The 20,605-nt window shown below is 39.7% G+C and overlaps 3 protein-coding genes across 3 annotated transcripts; 1 reads left to right on the top strand and 2 right to left on the bottom strand.

Annotated features, from left to right (window-relative positions):
- Positions 1–12,205: 12,205 nt before the first annotated feature.
- On the bottom strand, positions 12,206–12,355 carry P174DRAFT_378861 (uncharacterized protein; the record flags this gene model as incomplete). Its single annotated transcript, XM_024822868.1, has 1 exon — positions 12,206–12,355. The coding sequence occupies one exon, from the start codon at positions 12,353–12,355 to the stop codon at positions 12,206–12,208; it is 150 nt and encodes a 49-aa protein (XP_024678065.1).
- A 586-nt stretch (positions 12,356–12,941) lies between these two features.
- Positions 12,942–14,218, bottom strand: P174DRAFT_445981 (alpha/beta hydrolase). The gene has a single exon (XM_024828466.1). The coding sequence runs from the start codon at positions 14,179–14,181 to the stop codon at positions 13,138–13,140; it is 1,044 nt and encodes a 347-aa protein (XP_024678064.1). The 5' UTR covers positions 14,182–14,218; the 3' UTR covers positions 12,942–13,137.
- Positions 14,219–18,677: 4,459 nt separating this feature from the next.
- On the top strand, positions 18,678–20,466 carry P174DRAFT_445980 (Zn(II)2Cys6 transcription factor domain-containing protein). Its single transcript, XM_024828465.1, has 2 exons — positions 18,678–19,107; positions 19,137–20,466. Exons 1-2 carry the CDS (start codon positions 18,685–18,687, stop codon positions 20,004–20,006), a joined length of 1,293 nt encoding a protein of 430 aa, XP_024678063.1. The 5' UTR covers positions 18,678–18,684; the 3' UTR covers positions 20,007–20,466.
- Positions 20,467–20,605: the final 139 nt, after the last annotated feature.

Raw genomic sequence — 20,605 nt, 5'->3', positions numbered from 1 at the left:
TTTGGGTTCAGGTTCTAGGGCCCGTGGGTCGGTTGGGTTCTAATTCTTAGAACCCGCTAAGGGTTGGGTTCTAAAAACGGGTTTTAATTACAATACCTAGTAATTAGAATACACTAACCTAGGTTAGATTTCTATGTAGAATGCATTATTTATATATATATATTTTGAATGCTAGTATAGATGCTAGTATGGTATAGAAAAATTAAATACATACTAACTAGATTAGGTAGGCGGAGTGTAGAATTTTCGGCAGAATAGAACCCGCCGGGTTGACTATCTAGAACCCGCCGGGTTATGGGCCGGGTTTAGGCCCTAGAAATCTAGAACCCGAACCCGGCGGGTTGGGTTCAAAAGATCGGAGAACCCAGCCCAACCCGCAAAAATAACAACCCTAAACTAGGCTACTTAAAATAAGCAGATTCTTATAAAGGACCTTAAAACACAACCTAACCATAATATATTCCTCCTTTAACAACATAGCAACAAGATATCTGAACTATATTCCACCTATGCAGGTGGTTATAGTACCTTTTATTCTTATATAGCTGCCCCTAATATAATTAATTCTTCTAGATGACATCATTCTTTATATGCTAGCGCCTGTGCAAATTATATATAAAATAGTAAAGGTACAGACTACTCTTTTTATCTTAGCAAATTAGGAGTCTAGAAGCCTAACCTTAATATATATAAATTCTCTTTTCCTTCCTTATTTTTATTTTATTCTTTTCTAATTTATATAGTCTATTTCTTAAGTAAGGGGGACTTCATGCTCTTAATAATAATAGCCTTATTATATATAACTAGCCTGTTAAGAAGGCTAAAAAAGCACTAGAATCTACTATTTAATCTTATTCTATGAAGCTAATTACTCCTTCTAAGAAAGATAAAGTATCTGTAAAAAAGTTAACCCTAGAGATTATTATATCTTCTCTATCTAAAGGCCCTACTACTTATTCTTAGAAGAAGAAGTCCTTTTTTAATCCTCCTCCCTTTATATTAAAGACAAGCGCTCCTACTTTGCCTTATAAGTCTATTAATCTTTATCTATATAGGTTCTTCCAGGCTAATAAGTTTAGTATAGTCTTATTTTACTAATATTATTTCTAAGATGCTCCTTCTAAGGCCCCTTCTACCCTTCTTAATAAGGGGAAGAAATATCTAACCCCTTTAACTAATACTACTCCTTTAAAGCAGAGATGTTAAGGCTATCCTATAGATAGTTAAGTGCTTACCTAGCTAATCTCTACTAAGGATTTCAAGAACTTAGGGCGCCTATGTTCTATTCACTAAGACCTAGTGAAGTTTAATAAGGTTATAGTAAATTAGATTAATGCTCTGGAGGCTATTAAGGTAGAGGAAGAGGATATAGAGGAGGTTAATAAGCATAAGAAGGTATATTAGAACTAGGTTCTTTTAGACTAGGGTGATCATTAAGGCTAAGATAAAGGCTAAGGTGGTTAAGTATAGCTCCTATCAAGGAAGCTAATAAAGTTAAAGAAGCTTTTTAGTTAGATTAATTTTATAGTTCTTAGAGTTTAGTATAGATATGGCTCTCTTACCCAGTATTAGTTTATAGTTTTCTTTTATACTTAGCTATCTTTAAGTAATTAGCTTTAGTTAAATAGGTAATTCATTCCTTTATCTTAATATTCTTATAATACTAAGTAGCTTATCCTTCTCTAATTACTCCTAATGAGCTGGAATCACCACTATAAATAGTCTATTAAAGTCTATATCTTTCCTACTAGCATCTCTTTAGGGTTAATTACTCCTTAATAATTTATATATTATTCCCCATTTAGCTCATTATCTAAAGAAGTTAAGTTAATTTCACTCTAGTCACTTCCTAGAGTTAACTCCTTTTAATAGTGTATAGGTTAGCCATTCCCTATTAGCATATTACTAATGTGTTCTTAAAGCCTTATTTATTAAGTATATTATTTTATTAAGATACCCTCCCCTACCTGCTTTAAATATACTCCTAGATATTTAGCAGATTCCTAATCCTTTTAAGTTATTTTTAAAAGCTCATCATATAAGAATGAGGGGTTATTAACCTCTTTAAGTACCTTACATACTTTAATTAGTGTATGGATTAATAATCCTACCTTCTATAATTATTATATTAGTGTAGTAGATATCTATAATTTCTCTAGTTCATTCCTAATATTAGCTTCTACTAATTATTAGCTATTAATAAGGTTCTCTACTACATGTCTACTAGGTTCCGCGATAGCATACATACTAAGTAGATGTAATTAAATAATTTAATATAGGCTAAACTATTTACTTTAGAACTTCTGCAGAGATTTATTTTAAATAAGGACCTATTAACCAGGTTTAAGGTGGGATTTCTTTATATTACTATCTTAAATTAGGTTCTGTTTGATTGTATATACTAATAACTTCTTATTAGCTAGGGATTAAGTATAGTTAACATATTATAATTATATTTTAATATCTTAACTAGTTAGTTGATCATATCGCGGATAACCAGGTAGTGATGGATATATACTATAGAGAAGATAAAATAGTGAAAGCCTTATCTAGGTATGAATATGCACTTATGTAGTAAAAACTATAAGAGGCAGGTATTTATCCTATAGATATATTAGTTTACCTATAAGATACTTTATTAACATCTTTCCTAGTAAGCTATTTATATTTTTATTTTTACTATTGGTTCTGGGGTGATTCAGGGTCATTATATAATATTTAGCTTTAAGAATTTTAAGATATAATACTATAACTTAAGATAGAAGGTTAGTTCTATTATCTGAGAGCAGTTCTTTAAATACTCTATAGTTAATAAAGATATCCTTATGAAGAAAATAAGCTAATATTTCATCTTTTATATTAGGTACAGCTCTTACTACAACCTAACTAGTTATATAATTAACAGCTATAATAATCTATTAATTACTATTTAGAGTTATTAATAAACACCTAATGAGATTAATCCCCTAATACTTGAATAGATAGATGCCTTTTTTCACTAGGTGTTATGCAGCTTTATGTTTAAGATTTAGTCTTAAAGGCTTTACTATTTAATAATTTAGATAGCTTCTAGTAATATCTTGGATATCCCTTTATATTATTAGCCACTAGGCACAGGTATAAATTACTTTAAGCAAGGCTGGATAAGCTAGATGGCTAAACTAGTCATAGAGCTGTGATATAAAGTTATTTTAAAAGGGAATTTTAAGATATAGTGTTTTAATACCTTCATCCATATAATACAGTCGATCAGTAAGTTGTTAGTTGATATATTCTGTCTTAAGCTGAAAGTTTAGTGCTAATATTTTGATTTTTATTTTAACCTTATTAGATATATTTAGATCATCACCTTTTAAGAACAAGACTATTAACAGATGCTATTCTAATTTAGAGAGGTTAAGTAGCATGCAAAGGCACTTTTCACCTATTATCTACTATAATTATATTGTAGATAGATTAAAAGTAGGCACTTGTGCTCTATTCACTAGACCTTCTTTAACAAAGTTAGATTAGCAACTTATTACATTAGGGATAACTACTTTAGTTCCCTTGTAATATTAGATAATAAGATTATATACTTAAAATTCTTTAATCTAATATGCAAGGTGTTTTGAGTACATCTTTATATTAGTAAGGTACTAAAGACTTTTATAATCTATTATAATCATAATAGGTTAGCTATTATTAATATAATAGTCCTATTATCAGAGTACTTCCTTAATCACAAGAAGTTCCTTCTTATGTATAGGGTAGTTCTTTTTAGTATTATTAAGTTTATATCTATTAAATACTACTAGATGCCACTGTCCCTTTTTATCTTATTATAATAGTACTATACTAAGTGCCCATTCAGAGGCATTAGTTTTAATCTAATATGGTAGAGAGGGATTAGCAATCCTAAGAATAGGTGCACAAACCATTACATTCTTTAGTATTATAAACACTTACTGATATTAAGCATTCCAGATTATAGGTTAAAACTTTTTTTTATAAAGTAAAGCATCTAATTCCTTTAGGAGTTTATAAAGAGGGGTAGCAATTCTTATAAACTCATATATAAATTAGTGATAGTATATTACCAGTCCTAAAAACTATTAAACTTTATAAATATTTATTAGTTTTAGCTATGTCTTTATAACTTCCATCTTTGTGGGTATTGGTTAAATAAATCTATTACTAATAATATAACCATAAAACTCTAGCTCTCTCTTAGTGAATATACACTTAGAGAGCTTCACATATAGTTGATATTCTTAGAGTTGGTCAAGCACCTATTAAACATGCTTCTTATATTCCTTATCTAAGTCTAAGAAGATTAAAATATCATTAAGGTATACTACCATGAAGTTAAGATCTTGTATAATATTATTTATTATTATTTGGAATGTTATAGGTGTATTGCAAAGTTTAAAAGGCATTGCTAAGAATTTAAACTTACTAAATAATATATTAAAAGCTGTTTTTAGAATTAATGATTCACCTATTTGCAGCTGCCAGTATCTAGAGAGGAGATTAAGCTTTAAAAGACACTTAGCTTAACCTGCTTAATCTAGAAGTTCTTAAATTTATGGTAGTGGATAGGTATTCTTAATAGTCACCTTATTAAGTAAGTAGTAGTTAATACATATTTACCATTTCCTATTAGCTTTAGGGATAATTATTACTAGAAAGCCCCACGCGCTAGCTGAAGGGTGAATAATAGCTTTCTTTAATAGCTCCTTGACTTGCTTCTTTATCTCACAAAACTTTTCAGGTGACTAAGGGTAAGAGTTCACATTTATTGGCAGGGAATCTCTAGTATTAATATAATACTATATTAATTAAGCTAGAGGTATTCCTGGGTATAACTCTTCCCTAAATATATCTTTATACTGGGTGAGAAGAGGCCTTAACTAAGATAGTTCTGCTAATACTTCCTCTTCCTTTTCCTTTTTGAGCTCTTGAATAATGAATAACCAGGCTTCTTATCAATCCTTTTGAAGGGTACGCCGAAGTTGTTTTATAGAGATAAGACTTATAAGTGCTTCTAGGCCTGATTTAATTTAGTATTAAAGATTAATAGGGTTGATAGTTATATACTTTATTTCTTGCCCTTTAATTGTCATTTAACCTGTAATCTAATTAATATTAGGATTAATATATCTTAGCTAATCTTAACCTAGAATAACATCATACTCTGTCATTTTGAGAACCTAAGGAGTAATGATATAAGGCTAATTACTAAGTCTAAGAGGGATCTAAACTTAATATAATATATATATAACTTTGTTATTTAGCAAGTAAACTTATAAAGGGTTAAGCATATGCTAAAAGCAGAACTATAATAAGGGTAGCAAATTAGCTAGGTATTTTAATATAAATATATAGCTAGAGCTATAGTCTAGCAGTGCTTAGATATAGGCCACTATCCTAGAAGCTTTAAGCTTAGCAGGGAAGTAGATAAGATTAGATCTAAGAGTATTTAGATAGGTATTAATGTAATCACAATCTTCTAGTTCTAAATCTACCTATATAGCATTAAGTATTCCCTTAATAGGTGGTTAATCCTCCTTATTATTATTCCTATTTAAATTATCATAATATTTAGGTAGTTTAAGGTCATCAGACACCTTATACTCCTTAACTTTAGAAGCTTTTAGTAGTTAACTAACTAGTGCTTCCTTATCTAGCAGTTATTCACTTTTCCTAATTATTTCTTATAATAGGTCTTTAATTAATTTAGTACTATATAAGCTTACATATTATGGCCTTTCTATCCATAATTAAAGTAAGCTTAGTTTATTTAATACTAAACCTTCTATTCATGTGTTCCCTTCTTTAGATGATTAGGAGATGCAAGGATAGCATTTAAATTAATATCTATTAGGTCTGTTTAATGATTATTAGTCTTGCTAAAGGATTAGAACTGTACCTAAGTATATAAAGTAACTCCCTACTTATACTTAGTAAAGTAATAAACTATATTATTAAAAGTAGTTAGTTTACTATAATCTTCTGCCTAGTAAGCATGTAGAATTAGCTTTAAGTTAGTAATAAACTTCTAGACTAATACATTATTAGGAATTCCAGACTTAATATATTTAGCAGCTTCTACTAGGGAAGTAGCATAAGATTGCACTATCTAGTTACTCTAAGTACACCTCTTATACTCTTCCTAATACTTAATTTCTCCTCTAATCTCTCTAAAGTTTTCTCAAATCCACTACTTAAAATTACCCAGAGTGGTAATAGCAGCTATTAGATTATATTTAATCTTTTACTTATAAGCATCCCATCACTCCTTAGCTTAGCTAATAAGGTAATACTTAACTACTATAACCTTTTTAAGATTAGTAGCATCCTTTCAAGCAAGAGTTTACTTATTATAAAAGTAATTATTAACCTACTTAAGCCACTTCACTGCAGCATCCTTACTGTACTTACTATTATACATAGGGATAGGCTTAAGGTCAGAGACCTTTTAATACAGCTTGCATTCTTCAGAGTAAAGAGAGGAAAGAAAGTAGGGGTTAGGAGCTATAGTTAAAGCTCTAGCAACCCCTTCTAGCTAAAGATAATTATGCTCAGCCCAGAGAAGTCTAACTAGGTGTTTATATAGTTTAATTAGTTTGTTTTAAGCATTCTAGTTAGTCATACCATAAGCTACCTAAGTAAACCACTATTAAAGATAGTCCCAGTCAGTCTTAAAGCTATTACTATTATAGGTAGACTAGGTTTAAGGAGTCTCCATACCAGAAGATATAGATTTGATATTATCTATTTTAATAAGAGAAGAATAATAATTAAGTTAGGAATAGAAATCTGAATTAAGCTTATTAATAGTAATTTAAATCCATTAAAATAATTTTAATTATCCCTATTTATCTTATCCTTTATAATTAGACAATTTAATCCTGTTATTAGTCACTTTTCAGAAGGCTTAGATAGTTAATGACATCCACTGTAATGTAGCTGCAGGGAAGAGCTAACTAGATATCCCAGGCAAATCATCACTATCACAGGTATCTAGATCAGCCCAAGGAGGTTAAAGCAGTTAATCTAAGGTATTTTCTACTAAGTTAAGGATAGTTAATATGAGGCATTTATTAAAGTTAACCTATTAGTGGCGTCTTTAAAGTCCTAAGACTATGGTCTTTTAGTGCTGCTAGGGTTCAGATTAAATCCTTCATAGGGATTTCAAACCTTCTCAGGAATTAAGCATTAGATAATCGCCTGCTCCAGACATACTACTAGATGGGATTATCATTCATTGCAGAGGGCGTAGAGCCTTTGAATCATGTAAGGGTAGGGGGTAGGCCAAAGGCCGCCCCATACATGTCCTGCTAATATTAAGGGATTCTGGCCCCTTTTATAATTCTACCTAAGCTATGAAGGAACATAAGAATCTACATGGTTATGTACATGCTGATGACATCTACCAATATCCTCTGCGCACCCTTGTAGACTTAATCGAAATCACACATATTGATCGATATCACAATATATAGATTGCTAATAAGGTAATCTAATTAATAACTAAGTTATAAGAGTAAACACCCTGCTCCTAAAGAGTATAGAAATAATTCTATATTAATATTAGTATAATATATTTTATATAAGAGGATATAATATACCCTTCATCTAAATAATAATCCTTTAGTTAATCAAAGCCACTAGGCTTTAATCCTTTAATTTAATATACTTATGCCATAAAGATAGCATTTAGAAATTGTTATTTCTAGATGTAATAATCACTGAAGCTTATAATAAGCTTCTACTAGTAGAACTATTTCTGTGCCTTAGTTAGATTATATAAATTAAGGTTATAGTTAAGCAACCTCTACAATATCAAGAAATTATTATAACACACTAACTACTATATAAGCTATAATTCTAATATATACCTAAATAATATAGTAGGAATATATATTAATAGTAGTATAAACCTTAATACTATATAGTGCTAGCTTTAAGTACCTATTAATTAACTAAATAAAATTTGGTCCTAGTATAATATAAGCACCTTAATAGCATTATAGGTCTTAGAGTCATCTTTATACAGCAGTTAGTGAGAGTTAATAGTATAATCTAAAGAGGTAATCCCTAAGAAAATATAAATTAGTATATATTAGAGCCTTTTATATCAGTATACCTACCTTGCAATAATAGATCCATAATTTTAAAAGTATTAATAGAGTAGTTCCTTTCCATAACCCTTAATCTAACTAGTTTAAAGTTCTGTATGAAGCTCCTTAATCACCCTATTAACCTAATACTATGTTATAATAGGGTTGACTATATAATGGTATAGACCTAATTAATAACAAATGTACTTTAGTGTCCTAGGACTAATATTAAAGCCCTCAGCCTTCAGGACACAGAACAGATCTAGAGTTGCATTTGGTGCGGGTTTGGGCGGGTTCAAGCCTAGTTGGCACCAAACCGCTGCGGTTTCAGGTTCAAAATTTAGAACTCGCACCAAACCCGGACCCAATGCGATTTGGTTGCAGTTTTCACCGCAAAACCCGCTGCTAGGCCTAGCTAGGCCTAGCTAGGCCTATACTAACTAACCATGGTTAGATTCGGTTCGGTTTCGGGTTGGTTAAACTGCTAATTTAACTGTTTTAACCCTTACCATTCCCCCTTCGGGGACCCCTCTGACGCCCCTATCAAGCATGCTTATATAAATTATGATTTTTATATGAAATATATGGTAATTATCATCATATTAATCTAGATCTAAAATATGAATTTAATATCTATAGGTTTGAATGGGTGGTGGTTAAAAAATCATTTTTAAATATGGTTATTGTCAACAGTCGGTTGCATATATATATAAACTACCACTACTTTCATACCAACCTATGACAGAGATGAAATTCCCTTATATCTCAGCAACCACCAGGTATTTTTGAATAATATTTATATCACTAGATAGCCTTTGATTCAGGCTATCTAGTGATAGTAATATAAATTAAAAATATCTAGAATTCAGTAATTTCTAGGTAAAACAGTTGTGGGTTGGTTAACCTAACTCGCAAAACCGCAAAAACCGTAACCGGTGGTTTTAACCGAACTCGAAGCGGTTCCACCCTATGGAAACCGAAACCAGTGCGATTCCCTAGGCTAGGAACCGAACCCAAACCGCTGCAAGTTCGGTGAGGTTCGGGTTCGATTTTTGCGGTTCAGTTATGCAACTCTAAACAGATCCTTTTCCTCCAAGCTAACCTAGAAAAACAGAATCCTAATACAGGCATGCAGCACTGTGTTAGAGCTTGCTATATAATTCTGCTTCTTAATCCCCTACTTCTGTAGTTATAATTCAATCATTTAGGTGGTAAGCTGAATCCCATGTTAGTTAAGAAGGAATATTTAGAGAGATTAGATAGAGGCACTATTTTAATATAGGTTAATTAGCTCAGCCTTATAAGGCTTAAGGTTAATAGAAGGATAAGGCATGATAGTGATGCTTTATCATACAGACAGAAAGGTTGAAGTGAAAAGGGTAGATAAGATGATAAAGGAGATTTATAGGGAGAGATAAACAGTATCTCATATGGGCAGAATCATGAGCAGTATACATACTTAAATTCCAAAACATGTTATTTCGGTTTTGTTCCAATGGCTTGCCGTAGCTTGCTGCTACATTGCTTGATTACGTAAGTCATGTATACTTAATGTAATCCACGGCCGAGCAGCAAATACGGCCAAAGTGCGAATTTTCACCGCAACCACCAAAATATTCAACTTAATCATTTTCAACGCGCCATTTTCTTTACTTTTTATATATATAATGCCTCTATCTAAGGAAGCCTGTATGCAGATGGCTATTACTGCATGGAAACAGTAAAAAGTTAAGTCAAAACTAAAGGCTGCCCAGATATTTGGTGTCCCTGAATCCTCCCTTTGCAAGCGGCTATCTGGAGTCAAACCACGAACAGAAACACATGCAAATAGCCATAAATTAACAGCTACTAAAGAAGAGACCCTTATTAGGCAATTACTAGATGCAGATAAGCAAGGCTTCTCAATTCGGCCTGAATTCCTGCATGGAATGGCACAGATTTTGCTCTATAAACATCTGTAAGATTTAATAGTAGTTCTTAGAGTAAACTAGGCTTATTCCTTTACAAAATATCACCCTTAGCTATGTATAAGATATAATCAAAGAATTACATACTAGCGGGCAAAACAGGAGGATCCTAAGGTTATCAGACAGTGGTTTGAGACTGTATGCAAAGCTATTTAAGAACATGGCATACATGAAGATGATATCTAGAACTTTAATAAGACTGGCTTTGCCATGGGACTCTATATAATATCTAAGATTATTATTACAGTGGAATGCAGTGAGAGACCTTACATAGTTATCTAAGGGAACCTCAAATAGGTCATAATTATTAAATATGTTAGTTCTAAAGGCACTTCTATACCACCAGTAGTTATCTTAAAGGGAAAAGAACACCAGGCTGCTTAGCATTAAGAACCTAAGCTCTCTCAAGACTAGTTAATTACAACTAGTTAGAATAGCTAGATAACAGATAAGATAGGCCTCCACTGGTTAAAAGTTGTGTTTGAGCCTTATTCTAGGTGATATTTAACTAGTGCGAAGTGGTTACTTATCCTTAATAGCTATTCTAGCCATTTAGCTCCTGAATTTGATACATTCTATAAGGAGAATGTAATTATCTGTCTCTGCATGCTACTACATACTTCTCATCTTCTCTAACCTCTAGATGTTGGGGTTTTTGGGCCGCTTAAACACTCATATAGAAAACTAGTGGAGAGGATGATAGGTATAGGAAATAACCATATTAATAAGGAAGATTTCCTGCATCTATATCCACCAGCATGAGATATAGTATTTAACTAAGCAAATATATATAATAGCTTTGCTGGAGCAGGTCTAAAGCCATTAAATAAAGATTAGGTCCTTGGAAAGATTACTTTTTAACTTTATATACTAACACCACCACTTATTAAAGGCTCTATCTCCTCTACCTTTCAGACTCCTCAGAATCCTCGCCAGCTTGATCACAAGGTCTGCACTATACAGAGATGCATCTAAAAATGGAAGCTATCTAGCAGCCTAATAGCCCATATTCAGCATCTTGAAAAGGCTGCACAGATGGTGATGAATATGAATCTCCTTCTCTAAGAAGAAATTAAGGCCCTACGTGCTGAAAATGAGCGGAAAGTAAAGAAAAGGGTAAGAAGGCATGCTCTAATAGGGAATGATATCCTTTTATCTATATAAGAAGGCCAAAATTGTGTTCAGCAGCTTGATACACAGGTTGATAGTCAGATTGATGAGCCTACACCTATATCTCATCAACACGCTCCGCCACGCTGTAGTGGATGTTGGACTATTGGACATACTAGACAAAGTTGCCCTAATAAATAGCTATCTATTCAACTAGTAGGTAGTCTAATTAATGGCACTGGTGGTTGAAAAACTTCAAAGATAGGATGATTTGCGGCGAAAATTCGCACTTTGGCCGTATTCACCGCTCGGCTGTGGATTAGTTAGTTAACTACAAGCAGTAGGCATTCATTTGAGATTGAGCGGAATCTACCGTAGACGTTGTCTTATTCGCGGGCCTTCGACTTACAGGCTGAAGCTCTTTGAGACAGCACCGAGAAGAAAATTACGGGGTTCTGATGGACAGGACCATCAGGCAGATGACTAAAGTTTGAACATCATGGAAAGAGGGCCTTCTCCTTTCTTCTGTTCTGTGACATCGTTTCTCCACCCTCCCCTCTCGCTAGCTCTGCGGGTTAAAGCGACTCTGCGATTATTATCACAGCCTTTGGCTGATAAGGTTCCTCAATATACTTTTCTTCCTCATCAGACAATAACTTCCCTCACGCCGCGATGGCCTGTTCCAATCTTTAGATGCTGCTGAATCTGATAAATAGGCCTATGATCTGCTTGTTTATCCATGCTAGTGCAACTTAAGCCATCAGACAGCCATGCTTTTCAGCAACCTCCCTAACCCACCTTATGATGGCGAGATCAGCTTCTGACAGGAGTAGCTCTGAGGTAGCCTCCGTCTGTAATTTACTTCTAATGGTAGTGCCAAGTCCTGATAGCGGTCTAGCCAAGTTGCCTTAGGCAAGCAGAGCCCAGGGGATCTGGCTAAACACTAGTATTATTATAAAACAGCAGTGCCTGATAAGGAAATCATGAGAATAACACAAGATACCACATCATATATGTCATTACCTACTCTTCACCAATTGTCCATGGCATTGAATTTGGGTCGCCAAAACTCATGCAGCCAAAAATAGGCACAGAAACCCTCAGGCCACTGTTGCCCAGCCGTCGATATTCGCATTCGGAGTTCTCAACGGATTCTTTCAGTCGAGCAGGCATGTCGGAATACATTGTTCCTACGTGTCTTGATGATGTTTCAAGTTCCCGAGGTAACCAAGCTTGATATCCAAGGCTAGTGATGAAGAGAGGAAGGCTGCGTGAAAGGTATAGATCTACATAGATATTTTTGGACCGCGATAAGTCTTTGATGATCACAAGGCCCTTGGGTCGCAGGTTACTTTATCTCCGGTTTACGTCTGCGGGCTTGCCGCTTCGGGAATCTGCTTACATGCATGGGCCCACAGACCCATCGTGACGTTTAGGCCCGCAAGGTAAAGCCCGCTCATTGTTCTCTGGAAGGTAACCAAGGTCATGCTTGATGTGTTTGGGACACTTGCAAACTTTAGCTACCTATTGGCCGATTTCAATTATTGACTAACCCTCTTAGCTTTGGAGGATATGCAGAGCCAAAAGTCTTCCTCTTGCACAATGTTGTCACCGTTTGTGCACTCCAAGTGGATCTGCTTTTCTCATTTACGCTAAGGACTATGCTGCGTTGGGCGCTCGAACGAAGCTTTCCCTTTTCTTTTTTCGCCTTTACCTACCCGACGCTATGGAAGTTAATGGAATTAGATATTTCAAGTGAGAGCTACCAACCTTCGTCTACTCTGAAGAAACCTTGCAAGTGGAAAGGGCAAATACATGATGGCAGATCCTTGGGGTAATGGATGTGCCGGAACCTGGCCAGCCTGAAACACCACGACCATCTCGCAACGGGCAACAATATAATAGAACAGGAAAACGAGATTGGAATCCCCACAAAGGTCTAATCCAGCTGTCCTCTAGATAAGATTCTCCCGGAAGAACTGGGTGAGTTTGTGGAATGGGATAAGATCCACACGATCATAGAGATCAACATGACCAGCGCCTATCACCCAGTACAATTCCTTCGGTTCAGCGGCGCGCGAATAAGCATGCTCACTAAACTCACGTGAATGAGCCTGGTCGCCTGAGATAAATAGCAATGGACGTGGTGAGATCGCCTCAATACCATCATAGGGATAAAAGTTGATAAATTTCACATTGCTTGAGAACGTTGGATGTGTCGTGATGTTTGGTGTTGTCCCTTTAGGCGTGACCTCACCGCGTGGTGTGCGGTAAAAATCATAGAATTCGCGATCGATAGAGGTTGAATTTGGTGTGACCCCATTTGGAGCACCAGCTGTGTACTTGATTTCACCCCCATCAACCTCAACCCAACGCTGCCGGGATGCAGCGGCAATAAGCTCTTTGCGCTGATCAAGGCTTTGCGAATTTCGCAGACCATTGCGAGTGAGAATGCCATGATTATACATGCTTGCCGTTGCAATAGCCTTTAAGCGCGAGTCGATTTTTGCTGCGCTGATCACAAAAGACCCACTGCCACAGATACCGACAGCACCAATCCTCTCGCGATTGATGAATTTCAGCGTCCCAAGGTAGTCCACCGCTGCACTGAATGCCTCTGCATAAAGATCAGGTGACACTCCATTGCGTGGCTGACCCTCGCTTCCGCCCCAAAATGGGAGGTCGAACGAAACAGTGACGAAACCCTGTTCAGCCAATTTCTGGGCGTAGAGGTTTGCGCTTTGTTCTTTCACTGCACCCATGGGGTGGCCGACAACAATAGCTGGTAACTTGGTACTTCGGTTGTAATTGTTGAGGATGAACAAATTTCCCGTGATGTTCGACTGGTACTGGTCCCGAAAGGTAATCGGGTGACGCGTGAGATTGGCGCTGCGGTAAAAGTTGTTTGCGCCGTATGACATATTCTGTGCCGCTGCTGGCATACTGTAAGCAGCAGCCATTACGCTGAGCGCAGCGATGCTGTATCCAACAATCTTCATGATGCTTTAATGTGGCTGTCGGTCAGGAGGATAGTTTGCAAATGGAGGTTATATGGAGTTAAGTTTACAGTCGACAAGTCCTTTGGTTTTATAGTTAATCAGGTGGATAATGGGACTTTGTACTGCCATTGCTTACAACCTTCCGAATTCAGTATATTGAGGCTGCGTATCTTCACGCCAAGTGTGTTATAGGTATATTATGCTCGATCTGAATTGACAATTTATTCTCATTGGCTGTACGAATAAGTTGCGCAGCGTCCGCACGGCAGACGAATCCGGCATTACCGCATCACATCAGTTGCTCAGTGCATGTTTGCCATCTTTGGACCAGTAAGCATAGAACGTTCCTTAGACTATGGATTACCGCTCCATACCTTGTGTGCGTGTTAACGGAAGAACCAGCAAAACATCAGTTTTCTTCTGGTTTTCAGGCGGCCTTGGCAGCTAATGGATCAGACATTTGCTTGGCAATGAACTACGATGATCCCAAACATAGTAAGTTGCTTATGATCAAGTGGGCTTATCGGTGGGTCCATTCCCGGACTTTGCGGCCATAAGGAAGAGGGTCCGCTCCACGTTAGGGAATGGCGCGCCTTCTCTCTCCGTAGTAGCAGCCCGAAAAAGCCCCTTGCCTACGCTCCACCCACACGCACACGACTGGCCAGACCCGTATGTTTTTGTTCCCCGCAGGTGGGAGTACATATCCCAATAACACTCGTAAGAAAAAAAAATGCAAGGTGGGCGTTTCCGATGCTTTCTCTATGCTGGAGCACTTAGGTTTCCTGTTTCTTATCACTAGATAGTGCGATAGCTAACCCCCCTGGGTACCGGTAGCACTGGCCCGGATATTACGGGTGCCCATCACGGTTCTCAGGCGCACTTTCAGACTTACGTTCTATCCGAACTCGGTCTACGCACGGTTAGTAGTCGTCTCTTGGGGCCAAAGGGCGGCTGGGACACTTCATTAGAAACAACTACGATGTTAGAAATTCCCCCTAGCAACTGTTATTGAGAAGGTGCACTAGATACCTTACGAGGCGCATTAGCTATTCCACAGACATTGGCCACATTCAACATGCATGTTGTCAAGGGGGTCCGACAGCGATGCTGGCTTTATAGGCGGGCTGGTGTTTATTAATGTACTGTCTTTTGTCGTGTTGTATGTAGATTCCGATTTTGTGCCTGTATCCTGTCCTCTTATATACGCTCACTCTCGCCTCCGCGTTCCAGCCACCGGGGAAGACCTCACAAATGCCTTGTCAGAGGGCGCTGCACGGCGCATATTCAGTTCGAACCCAAGGGGAAAAAAACCCCGGTGGCAGGTCTATTGACAGGAGTGCAATATCTGGATATTCATCCCGTTGGTTCCTGACAAAGTTCATGAGCCACATGGGGCAGGCTTTCCAGGCTGACCAGTACATAGAACCTGAGCAGATTGGGGAAGAAAGGATTGTGCATTTGGTGATGGAACAGGTTGAAAAGCGACAAAGAATGTTCTATTCTATGGACCGCATCCATCGTTTTGTGTCAATATCGCTTCGGTCTTCTCCCATCATCTTGGTTCTGTTCGTGGAACAATGGACGAGAAATGAGACTTGTGAGAAGGAATCATCTCTTTAATCCCTTGATGATTGCATGTAAGAATAAGCATTGTGACCGCTACGACCGCATACAATGGGTGAAACAGTTGCCACCGGGCCATCGGAATGATTTGCTAGGTGGCGGGTGAATGAACCCGAGGATTGTAAGACCTTGTACCTGCAGGGATCGGGAGCTGGGAAACCTCTAAGGGACTGTGCGAAGCTCATGGGTGTTCCTTTTGTCTTAATACGGCCTGGATACTTGTTCAGGATCCCATACGGCGCCAGTAAAACGGCGATAGATTCAGGTCATCTGGTTCCCTTCGGCAAAGGGGGGCGGGGGGGTGCGGACGGACACTCTTTGCCAGGATTTGTTGTGAGCCTTGACTCGTCCTTTAATTTCTGATTGCCAGCCATAATTTGGATGTAGTTATAAATAACATCGAGTAGTTTATTCTGAACCTGATGTTACATTCTCTGCATTCCTCACAGGGAGCCATGAGCCGAGAAGAGAACCCGAATGGCGGCCATATAAACTCGGCTTTGATATCATCCTGCTAACTTGACTTTTAGAACAAGAATACCAAAAAGCTTAGGCTCAACAGAGGAGTCAGGCGATTTTGATTAGTGCAAGATAACCTAGAAATGTTACATAGGTGTAGTAGGGCTCTCTCTCCACACCACCAAAAAATTCAACAATCCCGACGATTCGGTCCAGATGACCCTCCTCATATGTTTATTAACTCATAGAATCTTTCCTTCGCAAAAACTATCCGTGCCAAGCGCTTCCTACTTATTGGACGAGTTTCGAATTGCTTCCTGCACTGACAATGCTGTTGCTAAGAATAGCTGGGGGTTGTGCGACCTTGCTAGAGCGGCTTTGCTTCTTCCGCGTTATCCAATAGACCAGGTTAATGGCGTAGTATATCGCTATACACTCCGTAGCAGGTACTGACCAATGCCCCATTGACTAGATATTGACTTGTGATTCGGACGCCTTTCGGTTCTTGCTGAGGTCTAACTATCATGGTGCCTACTTGGTTCTGATGGCCTCATGCACTGGAAAAGACCGTAATTCCTGGCATGGGTTGTCTCTACAACCTCTGCGAGCAGTAATGATTTCATCATGCTCCAGATGCTTGACGGGCTCTCGTCTCGCCGCAGAACCGCGTGCCTAACAAAAGCCTACAGCTGCGTGCCAGTGGGATATTCTATCACGCGCAAACAACCGCATTTGATGGTCGGAAAGCAGCCGCGGTTATGATAACCAGGCCAACAGCGGACAGTTCTGACCGTTGGCGCTTTATTCTGATGCCAGAATAGCGACTATCCCGAAGGATTGATATTCGGGTGGATGCGGGTGTACAAAAGCCGATAAGTCCACTACTACTAGCAGTGCCCACTCGAGCAAGGCTAATACCGACAATGTGACTTCTGCTGTACGGCAGGGCATATCAGAAAAGAGGTTCATTGTATGATCTCGACGATATGGGTGCCAAAATAGATTCATACGTAGGAATCCAATGCTCAAATTAACTGCTATAGAGCAAACTCTTAAAGTCATCTTCGATGTCCTACCCCGTCCAGTTTACATCACTAATGTTTGCGTAAGTTGAGGGCTTGGCACCACTTGGACGTTCGCCCAAGGCCTTCTTTAGCTTTATGCTGGCTGCCTTCAGGTGCTCTCCCTCGTCGATTTCCTGGTGCACGGCTCCGAATTACCCAAGGAGCCCCGTTTGTGGTATGAATTAGGCCGACCAGGCTGCCAGCCTGGGTATTTCCAGAATCATCTTCATGTTCCCCCGCCTTCTGATCCTTCTACAGGTTTTCGACATTGTTCGCGTAGGCTCCTGAGGAGTGGGCAGAGGAGGAGGACGTGCCGTAGGGGCGGTTTCCTCCAGTTTCGGCACCCCGCGTTGATATAGAGTGTCGGAGCCCTAGCTTCCCTGTGCACATCTGTACGATCACTGTGCTCAGGGCTAGCAAGAGGGTCCGGTGTTTTCTCAAGACCTGCTTCGTTGGGGACGGCGCTAGCGTATACGCTGTCTACCCGAGCGGGATCGTCTGCCAGTTGTTTGTTATCTCCCAGATTTTGGATTCTACCCCCGAACGAAGAAGTCTATGTTTTGGAGTGGGATAGGTATTTGGTGCGCAAGATGGCGCAGGGGAGACATGCAGCCTAGTGGCGGGCTGCTTTAGTTGTGTTTCTGCTTAAGATGTGGCTATACGCCAATTTCTTATGTCTTGTCTGCATTTGTGGGTTATGGCGTTTGGATACTAGATTCCTGCTTCATTTGTCGAAGCGCCTGCATAGCTAGTCGCCTCTGTAGACGGGCTCCAACAGGTTAATAGAATATTGATTGATTGATTGATTGATTGATTGATTGATTGATTGATTGATTGAAGTCTATGTTGGATTGGCCGTGGCCCCATTTGTTGTCTTTTGCATCATCCATTCGATCGACATCGATGTAGTCTTCTCAGGGAGAAAAGTTGATAGGACTCATGGAGAGGCGGCCAGGTAGCGCGATTATAGAACTATATTTAGGGAAGAGTGAGGGGTGTAATAGGGATGAAGTAAGGAGAACCTTGGCAGGGCTCGAGCTGGCCTTATCGACATACTGTGGAGTAAGTCGGGCTGAAGCAAAAACGTGGCACACTTCCGTCCACGGGTCGCAAGTTTTGTACTCTATAGTCCACAGGGTTGCCGATCCCCGTGGAAAATAAAGAGACCATACGAGGAAAGCTACCTTGGGTTGTTAGGAGGCCATCTGTTTACGGTGGCAAAAAAGGGGTATATTGCCACCCAAACCCCTAGACCCTAGTTTACCGATCGGACCCCGCTAGTTTCCGCCCATCCAAGGAATTTCTGCCCCCTCCTCCCCGGGCAGCATGTTTGCCACGACCTTTTGAGAGCTTCATTATGGGTCGGCGATCTAAACAGAAGTCCTGCTTCGCGTGCGCCGAGGCTAAACGGCGTTGCGACAAGCGCCAACCATCCTGCTCCCGCTGCGTTGAGAAAGGAGTCGACTGTGCATACCCGGCGGCATCCGGTCCCGAGTGTCCACAAGCTAGGATGACCGGCGCCGCTGCCATCCCAGATGTTGGGTTCGGCGACGCGTGGACTTCCCCAGTCATGAATAACACGTTCGGTCCGATCCCTCAGGCGGAGGTCCCATTAGACAACGTACTGTTTGACTCCGACTTCGCTACTAGTCTCATCAGCATTTCATCATTATCATCGGCACCATCCTACGGCGCATTTTCCAGTCATCCCGCTGCCGCCGGCCAACTCAGCGCATCGTTTGGAGACTTGAGCTGGTTTCTCCAACCCCAGGCTTGGACTGTAGTCCATCACTACCATCCCCAGACAAGGTACCTCCACCTTCGGTGTTCTCGAGCTTCCTCCGGGGCCTGGAGGACTGGCTCTTCCGCTTTGTACGCGACGGTCACAACCCCTTCATTCACCGACATCTCTATTCTGGGACAGGCTTTCCGCAGTGTCTCCAAGATGCCTACTCCGCAATCGCGATTTGGGCCGTTACATCACCGGAAAACGAGCATATTGTTGACCAAATATCCTCCGACCTCGTCTCAAAGCTGCTCGAATATCAACATACCGCCGGCCCCATGGGCTTCAGTTTTATCACCACCCGGGAACACCTGGTTCGCACGCAGTCTCTTTTGATTCACCTGCTACTTGCTCTCTTCTCAGCCTCTATAAACCGCCGAGCCAGGGCCGAGAGTCTCGTCAACATACTGCGTGACTGGGCGAGCCAGCTTTGGCAGTCTGCAACCCATGATGCAACCCTCGCTCCACCCATGCTAACCGTTCCCTCGATAGCGGGAGATACCAACGCCAGGGATGTCGACCCTGTTCCAAGATTGTATCAAGCTTTTGTTCTCTCCGAATCTATTCGCCGCACCTGGCTACTATGCAGTATTGCCACTGGTGTCTATGGCAGTCTAAAGGGCGGATGGTCTGAGACGTGTGGAGGCGATGTCCACATCACAACTCACACGGATTTATGGGCCGCGCCGTCTTCGGCACGTTGGGAGGCCATCGCACGTCATACGGACCCACTATTCATCTATAGCCTCCGTGGTCAGACATTAGTCGAGCGCGGCGTTCGCGCTGCCCAGGTTGATGAATTTGCGCGGCATCTGTTCACCCTTATGTGGGGACTGGAGAAGGTTGAGACCTGGATTGTTCGTACCGGCGATGCAGTTTCGATCACTTATTGAGGTGCAGAGGGAAACCGCATCGCTGGCTCTGAAGTGTCGGGATACGAACGGAAGTGCTATTCAGCGACCGGAACTTGCGGTGGCCAGATTCTTCCAATCCGTCTGTAACAAGCCATGTTGCTGAGCGACCCTCCAGTAATGTTTTGAAAGGGTAACAAAGCATGGGGAATTGTCGCCACCGACTCCGGGAAGTGATGACAAGATTGACTCTTCAGCTACTCCGATAAGCGGCACCGTGGTGCCATGGGCTGCCTCCAAGTGACGAAGAGAAAAGGCATTGTTTGATACTCTTACTGGTGGCAGACCCATTAGCGCGGCAGTTAGAAGTCCTCAGGCCGTGTGTCAGGCCGTGCAGATGCATTCTATAAAGCGCGGCATGCTTACCGATTTTACCCCCATACTAGCTTAATAGACTAGCTTAAACACTTGATTACCATAAAACTAATTAAAGGACTTAAAGGACTTAGTAACAAAGAAAAAGAATATGAGAAATGGCGATGAAGCGGCCATGGATGGCAGCTACAGAGGCTCACCCCCATAGTAAGCACCGAGCGAATCGGAGACAATTTGTGGTCTTAGATGCCGCGAAATACTTGCCC

This window comes from Aspergillus novofumigatus (genome assembly GCF_002847465.1).
Source record: "Aspergillus novofumigatus IBT 16806 chromosome Unknown P174scaffold_10, whole genome shotgun sequence".
NCBI classification, from domain to species: domain Eukaryota; kingdom Fungi; phylum Ascomycota; class Eurotiomycetes; order Eurotiales; family Aspergillaceae; genus Aspergillus; species Aspergillus novofumigatus.
This window is presented reverse-complemented; position numbering and strand designations above follow the sequence as displayed.

What these genes read in the sequence shown, in the direction of transcription:
- P174DRAFT_445981 (XM_024828466.1), bottom strand. Translation starts at nt 14,181, where the DNA reads ATGAAGATTGTTGGATACAGCATCGCTGCGCTCAGCGTAATGGCTGCT.
- P174DRAFT_445980 (XM_024828465.1), top strand. Translation starts at nt 18,685, where the DNA reads ATGGGTCGGCGATCTAAACAGAAGTCCTGCTTCGCGTGCGCCGAGGCT. An exon ending in TCCAACCCCAGGCTTGGACT is followed by an intron (nt 19,108 to 19,136) that starts GTAGTCCATCAC and finishes TCCCCAGACAAG; the next exon opens with GTACCTCCACCTTCGGTGTT.